Genomic DNA, 9,090 nt, shown 5'->3' on the forward strand with positions numbered 1-9,090 from the left:
CAACAGAAACGGTGATAGGAAGCCAGTCGGAGCCACTAACAGCTGTAAAGTGATAGAAAGTTTGGTTCTGGTAGAGTGGCAGGGGCGTCCCATAATTTGGCTATCCATTTATACTCTCCCCCTTCAATCAATACATTCAAGACCAAATAAATCTACTAAAGACGAATCAGCTGTGTGACCACTGAGTCTAAACTCCATCTATGATCTTCTCATTAGCACAGGTAGTCTTGCTTTTAATTTGACAAGTTTACATTATTAATTTCTAATTGACATTGTGGGTGTATGTGATGTGCTGTTGTGTGTAGCTTTGTATTTTATATTATGTATGGTGTGCTCTGTGTGTTTTTTGCTTTGTACTGTTTGTTGTTGTGCTGTTGTATGTTTTGATTGTGGGGGACATCGGATGCAAATTAGCCTCGAGTTAACTCCAGTGCAGTGCATCTTTAATGTTTAAAAACTGCTCATTGTCCCAATCAATAAATCAAAGACAATTAGACGTGCCCTCCACAGCTGTGAGTGTAACTTGATTTGGAGTGACACTTGGTGGTGAAGTGGTAGTGGGTAGGTACTGGTTTGGGATTGGGCCAAAGTGTACCAGTGGGCATTACCCACCCTACACTGCCTGTGATTGGCTCTGACCCTGATATTGTTAACCTAACCCAATCATCTCACTCCTCATGCCTAAACCTAACCAATCTAACCAACAAAGATAACGAGTAATAGCCAATCAGAGGCAGAGTAGGGCATTTTTTTCCTTACAAAGTATGAGCACCTTGATGAAGACCACAGTTCACTGAAGGGTAGTAGGCTAACTAGAAGGTCAGCTATAATTCTACTTCACCACTAAATTATAATATCCAAATGTAATAACTATATCAAATGATTGGAAGGTCAGGTGAGTGGTCTATGGCCCAGTGACACATCAAGTTCAGGTGGCATGAGACAACAAAACAGATGGAGAAATTTTCAATCACATTTGCATATTTTTTTTATTATTTTTATTATGCTTCAATAGGAAGATCATGAAAGGAATAAAGCTTAGCATGATTTGGCATGATTTTTTTGTTTTTTGCAGGAAATCGCACTAGACTGAAACTGAACTAGGACTCTGGAACTCTGTGTACTGTTTACATGTGTCTAATTTGAATCGCTCTTTCAAATTACTGTTTTGTTTACTGTTGTGGTAACTGATCCAGAACAGGTACATAAGGCATTTCATTGCACATTGTACTGTGTATGATTATGTATGTGACAAATAAAATATGAATTTGAAAATGAAATGCACAATGGATAAGGGAAACAATCATTTGAGGTTGTAAGCAGATTATTTACTCATTAGACTGTATTGTAGGTCTGTGAATAATCAAAAAATCTGATCAGTTTGTGTTCATTTTCTCTACTGAAGCTGTAATGCATAGTTAGTAAGCGCAGTGCAGAAACATTAGCAACACATCCTCAGTCTGTTTTTGTGTCTTCCTGTGTTCCTGAGGGGATCTGAAAGTACTTCAGATCTTCTGCATGTCAAGGAGGAGTGGCCAAAGATATATTCATAATCACAGCAGTGCCGACCGTCTGCACATCACTGGTCCTGAAATCAGTACCAATGTTAGAACAACATACTGCCTCCTAAATTACTGCAGTAAAGGTGAAGATTCATAAGCATGTAAATTTATAGTCAGTGCAATGAGATTCAAACAGTTGTCTGATGCAACCAGCAACAAGAGTGATGAGAATGAATCAGAGGCTGTGGCTGTTTTTATTCCATAAAATTGAGTTGAAGCGCTTCATAGAGCTCAGGGGAGCAGAGTAGGATAACACACACATAATTCTCACAAGTGAAACCCTTCACATACACATACATTTTTGACTGATTGATAATAGAAAAATCTTGATTATTGCAGGTTTAACACTCAAAAACTCAGCTAATAATCTTAATTAGGATTGTGTGGATCAGGTTCTATCAGATTTGATTGATAGTGCAAACAACCCACAAACTCTTAGCACATTTGACTTCAGATGTTGCCAAATCCTGATTGAGAAAAGACATAATCTTTTCTCCATCAGGGAAAAGATCCATTCAGATAAAGTTAAAGTCAGGGCCTTTAACTTTTTCTGAGTGGATCTTCGTTCAGATAAAATAGTAACATACATACAGTGTGATATGTCCTACCTCCTGCAGGTTGTCTTTGTCCTCTGAGGTTGAAATGAGAGAGGCAAGGACTGAAGATAGAGCTTGTATAGGGGAGAAAGGATATCTCAGGCCTCGCTTCACACACCTCCCGTCATTGGCACAGAATGTGCCATGTGGACAACAGTTGCTGCGATTAGTACAACACGTGGCCTACAAGGCAGACATTTTATACAATAATCAATTCAAAAGAGCATTAAGACTCCTCAAGATGACAACACTAAATTGTGAATTTGATTGCAATTGAAACATTTGAGTTACAAGCTTTGAATTGATGCCATGAAAATTACTGTCATTTCTTATTGCAGGAGTATTTACTGGGTCAACTCACAGAGGCGAAGGGGCAACAGAAATAGGTATTATCCTTATAGTCTCTGCAGCAGGTTTTGCCAACATTACATCGGAGATCATGTCCACACAGATGATCTGATCTCTGTTTTTGGTCTAGGTTGTTCTTGGGCTCCTGAAGGGGAGAAATGGGTAGAAGAAGGGTAATTGGTTTCTCTACAGCTTCCTTCTTCACCACCATCGTTCAGATAAAGTAGTGACATACATACAGTGTGATATGTCCTACCTCCTGCAGGTTGTCTTTGTCCTCTGAGGTTGAAATGAGAGAGGCAGGGACTGAAGATAGAGCTTGTTCAGGGGAGAAAGGATATCTCAGGCCTCGCGTAATACACGTCCCGTCATGGGCACAGATTTGGCCATATGGACAACAGTTTGTGCGATCAGCACAACACGTGGCCTACAAGGCAGACATTTTATACAATAATCAATTCAAAAGAGCATTAAGACTCCTCAAGATGACAACACTAAATTGTGAATTTGATTGCAATTGAAACATTTGAGTTACAAGCTTTGAATTGATGCCATGAAAATAGAGAATAAAGAATATTACATTACTGTAATGTGTTTTATTGCACAAGAGTATTTACTGAGTCAACTCACAGCATGGTGGCGGCAACAGAAATAGGCATTATCCCCTTCGCCTCTGCAGCAGGTTTGGCCAAAACGACATTTGAGACCATGTTCACACAGATGATCTGATCTCTGTTTTTGGTCTAGGTTGTTCTTGGGCTCCTGAAGGGGAGAAATGGGTAGAAGAAGGGTAATTGGTTTCTCTACAGCTTCCTTCTTCACCACCATCGTTCAGATAAAGTAGTGACATACATACAGTGTGATATGTCCTACCTCCTGCAGGTTGTCTTTGTCCTCTGAGGTTGAAATGAGAGAGGCAGGGACTGAAGATAGAGCTTGTTCAGGGGAGAAAGGATATCTCAGGCCTCGCGTAATACACGTCCCGTCATGGGCACAGATTTGGCCATATGGACAACAGTTTGTGCGATCAGCACAACACGTGGCCTACAAGACAGACATTTTATACAATAATCAATTCAAAAGAGCATTAAGACTCCTCAAGATGACAACACTAAATTGTGAATTTGATTGCAATTGAAACATTTGAGTTACAAGCTTTGAATTGATGCCATGAAAATAGAGAATAAAGAATATTACATTACTGTAATGTGTTTTATTGCACAAGAGTATTTACTGAGTCAACTCACAGCATGGTGGCGGCAACAGAAATAGGCATTATCCCCTTCGCCTCTGCAGCAGGTTTGGCCAAAACGACATTTGAGACCATGTTCACACAGATGATCTGATCTCTGTTTTTGGTCTAGGTTGTTCTTGGGCTCCTGATGGGGAGAAATGGGTAGAAGAAGGGTAATTGGTTTCTCTACAGCTTCCTTCTTCACCACCATCGTTCAGATAAAGTAGTGACATACATACAGTGTGATATGTCCTACCTCCTGCAGGTTGTCTTTGTCCTCTGAGGTTGAAATGAGAGAGGCAGGGACTGAAGATAGAGCTTGTATAGGGGAGAAAGGATATCTCAGGCCTCGCCTCACACACTTCCCGTCACGGGCACAGATTTGGCCATATGGACAACAGTTTCTGCGATCAGCACAACACGTGGCCTACAAGACAGACATTTTATACAATAATCAATTCAAAAGAGCATTAACACTCCTCAAGATGACAACACTGAATTGTAAATTTGATTGCAATTGAAACATTTGAGTTACAAGCTTTGAATTGATGCCATGAAAATTACTGTCATTTCTTATTGCAGGAGTATTTACTGGGTCAACTCACAGAGGCGAAGGGGCAACAGAACCAGGTACCGTATATGGTTCTGCAGCAGGTTTCGCCACCACGACAGTTATGGTTGTTGTCACAGTTGACAACTGAACTCTTTTTTTGGTCTAGGTTGTTTTTGAGCTCCTGAAGGGGAGAGAAGGGTATAAGAAGGGTGCTTGGTTTCTCTGAAGCTTCCTTCTTCACCATGGGTATGTTCATCCATGGCTGATTTACTTTCTCACACATCTGGGTACCCAGGTTACACTGAAACCCTGAGGGGCAGCAGTGCTCCAAGTCGGAGCAGCACACAGCCTGGAGACGCACATGAATACAGACACGCAGAGAATATCAATGAAATACTGACAACACTTTTCCGGACCAATATGTCAAGTCTTCACAAGTACAGGTCAAGTTATGCAGTGTATGAACATGTCTGACTTACGTTGGGATATGGACAAGCGCGATATCCATCTGTAGTCATACAGCAGGTGGAGAGATCTGAGAGGACGTTCCCATCAGGGCATATGTTGTTGCAAGATGCAAACCCACACACTCCCACCAACAGCCATAAAGTGATCCTCAACATCTGGACAAGAGATAATTAACATGAAGTTTATTTGATTCAGCCAAATGTGATACGTTGTGGGCAATTTTAGAGCAACAACTGCACATTCTTTCCAGTTCCTCAGTCAATTTGTGACTTAAACTACATCTTACACTTTTACTGTCATTTCGTTGAGGTGTTGCTGGCAACTTTTAGTTTCATTTTAGCATGTATTAAAGAAATATAACCTCACTGTATAGTCATAATAAATAAAAGCTGTGACTGTTTATAAAACACCATACTGGTGGCAGTTACGCCAAGGGTTTGATAAGGATTCATAGATTTTTGCTTACCTTCTGTCTGTGAAGTGATTCAACAGCCTCCTGACATACGCCTCACACCTCCCCTGTACTGAACAACAGACACCGCCACTCTTTATATGGTAGGTTTGGCCCTCCCACTAAACAAACTGGATGCTGGACTTTATGTCACACCCACATCCTATGACTGTCAAATTAGGACAGTAAGGTGCTTCTGGAGGTACACCCCCATTCAGCCACACTTGGATTTTAAAAGGAGGGTTTGGTAATTATTGTATGATGCTGCAAAAACATACACACACACATAAGAGTTTACAAGCTCACATTAACCTGTGATATAATTACATTGTTTAAATACAAAACTTACTGCTAAAGCTTCACTCAGAAATATTGTCTATTTAGAAAGACATTAGTAGGGTGAAAGGTTCAAATGTTATGCTAATATGACTTTTAAAACCATAAAACCAACTAAAGCACATTTCAGAACTGAACTTCTGTTTAGCATAGTTTAAAATGTATCTGTGTTTTACACTAGACATTAAAGTATCATCAAGATTATAAGTTCCCTCTTAAGTCAAAAACGATTCAGTCATAACAGCTATGAGGAAACACATGATATTCTGGTAGGTCGGTTGGTTATGAACTGGTTGAGATCAACTGCACAAGGCAACTGGGTCTGTAACCCTCAACTACTAAGGAGGCTATAAAACAATCTCACATTATTGTTTGGTTCAGTAACACCCTTAGTGTGATATACAGCAGTTTAATGATAGATTGTACATTGTGAAACTATTGAAACTACTTGCAGTAACTCAAGTGGCATATGAGGTTAGCGTAATAGTTATTGTGTTTGTTACAGCAGCTATACACAAATTTTAGGGAAGTGAGACTGGGCAGAATGATGGCTTGATATAAAAAGTGGGCAGGGTAACAAACAGTGAATGCAAATCCAGTGGTAGTTGGGTCATATGAATATTTGCTTTGTTTGATTTCTATACAGTTGTATACAAAAGTTTGGACACCCTTTGACAAATGACATATTTTGATGATTTTTAAATTGAAAAGATGTAAACACAGCCTCTTTAGGATGTGGAATATAAAACACAATACTTTCTGCAAACGTCAATGCGTAGATACTTTGTATGTCATAAATTTCTCCCATTCTTCTTTGCAAAAGGCCTCCGGTTCTGCAATATTCTTGGGCCATCTTGCATGCACAGCTCTTTTAAGATCCACCAACAGATTTTCAGTTATGTTTAAGTGAGGGCCATTCCAAAACCTTCAGCTTGCATCTCTTGAGGTAGTCCATGGTGGATGTCGAGGTATGTTTAGGATCATTATCCTGTTGTAGAGGCCATCCTCTTTTCAGCTTTTTTTTTTTTTTTTTTAACAGACGGTGGGATGTTTGCTTCTAGAATTTGCTGGTAATTGATTGGAATCCATTTTTTCCTCCACCCGTGCAATGTTTCCTGTGCCACTGGCTGCTGCAACACAACCCCAAAGCATGATAGATCCACTCCCATGCTTAACAGTTGGCAAGGTGTAATTTTCATGAAATGCTGCTCCTTTTCCTCTCCAAACATACCTTAACTTATTGTGGCCAAAGAGTTTTATTTTAACTTCATCAGTTCACAGCACTTGTTTCCAAAATGCATCAGGCACCTGATGTTCTGTTGTATACTTCTGACATTGGATTTTATGATGAGGACGCAGGTAAGGTTTTCTTCTACTAACTCTTCATGAAAGTCTTGTTGGTATAAGCATCACTGCACAATGGAACGGTGTACCACCACTCCTGAGTCTGCTAAATCTTCCTGCAAATTTTTACAGTCAAATGGGGGTTGTGTTCTCTATGAGAGTTTTCTTGATCTTCCAGATCTCATCTTGACTTCCACAGTTTCCCTAAACTACCATCTCCTAATTACATTTCACACTGTGGAAACTGCAAGCTGACAACACTTTGCTATCTTCTTGTAGTCTTCCCCTGCATTGTGGGCATCAGTAACTTACACAGCTTACACAGCTGCTTAGAGGAACCCACTGTTGCCGAATGTTTGCACAAGGTTTGAAGAATCAGAGTATTTGTAAAGCTTTGAAATTGGCACTGTCTGACATTTCCTACCCAGTAAACACTGTGGGCCTCATTTATCTTCCTGCAGTGGCCCCACTTGGGCCCCACAGGGACATGTTTGCTGGGCCCTGTTTGGGCAGCCCACTGTGGGCTCCGTTACCAGTGTGAAATGCAGGGCACGTGTGGGCCCCACACTATGGGGCCCAGGTGGTGCCCCAGTGGAACAGCCCACACTGAGTGTGGGTCCCACTGGGATCCACTGTGGGGCTGCAGCATGCCCAAGTGGGCTGTGTGGGCCCATTTGGGACCTACTGTCGGCCTGCAGCATACCAAGGTGGGCTGTGTGGGCCCCACTGGGGCACCACCTGGGCCCCATAGTGTGGGGTCCATGAGAGCCCCGCATTTCAGGCCAGTAATAGGGCCCACAGTGGGCTGCACCTGCAGGGCATGCTGCAGGCTCACAGTTGGCCCCACAGCTCAAAGGGTCCAACTTGCAGCATAGATTAGTATTGATGCATATTCAGAATAATTGCACTTGTTGAAAGTAGCAGTAATAAATTAAGTTTATGTTTCAAACACTTACATTTATTCACAGCTAGGTTAGAAGAAAAAATCAGGGGCATCAGTGGATCTCTGCCATTTATCTTCTGGTCCTTCTGTTCATGGGGAACCACAATGTTAAATACTCGACAAAATCAATAAGAACAAACAAAAAATCTGAACACAAGGTTTCTGAAGCTTTTGTACATAATGGAAAAGTAACGCCCACCAAGGGTTGTAGTGAGGTGCTGATCACTGGAAGCAGACTTGAGAGCAGGAAAAAAGTGTTGCACACTCTGGCTCCATATGCATTTCCCTTTTATTTGGATGACATTTCGACCCTCAGGCCTTCTTCAAGATCAGCAATCATAGTAAGACACAGGCACTGGTATGTTATATAGGCCACACCCTAGTAGCACAGCTGATGGTGATCAGATAATCATTTTCCACTATTAGGGTGAGAAAAACAATCAAAAGACCTTCACAGATCAAAACGTTTAACAAACAGTGACAAGAACTACAGCAAATCAATTCTCTTCAAATAAAGTGACAAAAACCAATATGTTTCATATCAAATGTAGAGATTTAAATTTTATATTCCAGTCCTTTTGGTTAACTGCTTTGGGCCCTGCACGGACTATCCCACAGGGGGGCCCATGTGGGTTTTCTGTGGGCAAGTCCAACTGTGGGCTTGCCTACAGAAAGCCCACATAGGGGCCCCAAGGGCAAAACTGCTGTGGGCCCTGCATAGGCTAATCTACATGGGGCCCATGTGGGATTAGTGTGGATTTGCCCTGCCTACAATGCCCCACAGTAAACCCACACATATCCACAGTAGGTACAGGCATGTGTGCTAGGAAGAAGCTCCGTATGTCAGTATGTCAGCGAATCTCCGTGCTGGAGTTCCCTGACAGAGACGTTCCCTGCCCTGGCGTCTACCACACAGTCTGACCTGCAGTGGTGACACCTGGGACACAGCCTGCATGAGCAACGTGTGTGCGTTGCAGAACCTCTTGTTTTTCATTTTGGCACCCATGCTAACAGATCAGAGCAGCCACACAGCCCGCGTATGCCACACATCTCACACGTAGGTGCCAAATCTAGAGATTCGGGGTCTCGCCTATTTTTTCTGTGTGACGCGCACAGTTCTCAGCAAAAATAGACAATGAAAATGATCTGTTGATAGTCATATTGAGAAAATGCCAGCACGTCTCATTTCAGACATATTTCACATTGGCTTTCGTCAGCTCCGCCCCTATTTTAACCGTGCAAGTGCAACGACAAG

General features: G+C 41.7%; 1 protein-coding gene across 2 annotated transcripts; it reads right to left on the reverse strand.

Annotated features, from left to right (window-relative positions):
• Nucleotides 1–970: 970 nt before the first annotated feature.
• LOC121913014 (progranulin-like) lies at nucleotides 971–8,173 on the reverse strand. Of its 2 annotated transcripts, none has more exons than XM_042435629.1 (13): nucleotides 8,035–8,173; nucleotides 7,849–7,921; nucleotides 5,228–5,285; nucleotides 4,773–4,916; nucleotides 4,346–4,474; nucleotides 3,997–4,167; nucleotides 3,754–3,885; nucleotides 3,380–3,550; nucleotides 3,137–3,268; nucleotides 2,763–2,933; nucleotides 2,520–2,651; nucleotides 2,171–2,341; nucleotides 971–1,588 (listed from the first exon to the last, which is right to left on the reverse strand). In XM_042435629.1, the coding sequence occupies exons 4-13, from the start codon at nucleotides 4,914–4,916 to the stop codon at nucleotides 1,580–1,582; spliced, it is 1,362 nt and encodes a 453-aa protein (XP_042291563.1). In that variant the 5' UTR covers nucleotides 5,228–5,285; nucleotides 7,849–7,921; nucleotides 8,035–8,173; the 3' UTR covers nucleotides 971–1,579. The 2 variants fall into 2 exon arrangements, with proteins under 2 accessions (XP_042291563.1, XP_042291562.1); XM_042435628.1 differs by having other exon boundaries at nucleotides 4,346–4,642.
• Between the last annotated feature and the right edge of the window lie 917 nt (nucleotides 8,174–9,090).

This window comes from Thunnus maccoyii, chromosome 15 (genome assembly GCF_910596095.1).
Source record: "Thunnus maccoyii chromosome 15, fThuMac1.1, whole genome shotgun sequence".
NCBI classification, from domain to species: Eukaryota; Metazoa; Chordata; class Actinopteri; order Scombriformes; family Scombridae; genus Thunnus; species Thunnus maccoyii.

Excerpts from the sequence above, each read along its gene's own strand:
- LOC121913014 (XM_042435628.1), bottom strand. The coding sequence starts at position 4,916 with ATGTTGAGGATCACTTTATGGCTGTTGGTGGGAGTGTGTGGGTTTGCA. Across the intron at positions 3,551-3,753 it reads TCTGTTGCCGCCACCATGCT|GCCACGTGTTGTGCTGATCG; the intron begins GTGAGTTGACTC and ends TCTGTCTTGTAG. Across the intron at positions 2,342-2,519 it reads TCTGTTGCCCCTTCGCCTCT|GCCACGTGTTGTACTAATCG; the intron begins GTGAGTTGACCC and ends TCTGCCTTGTAG.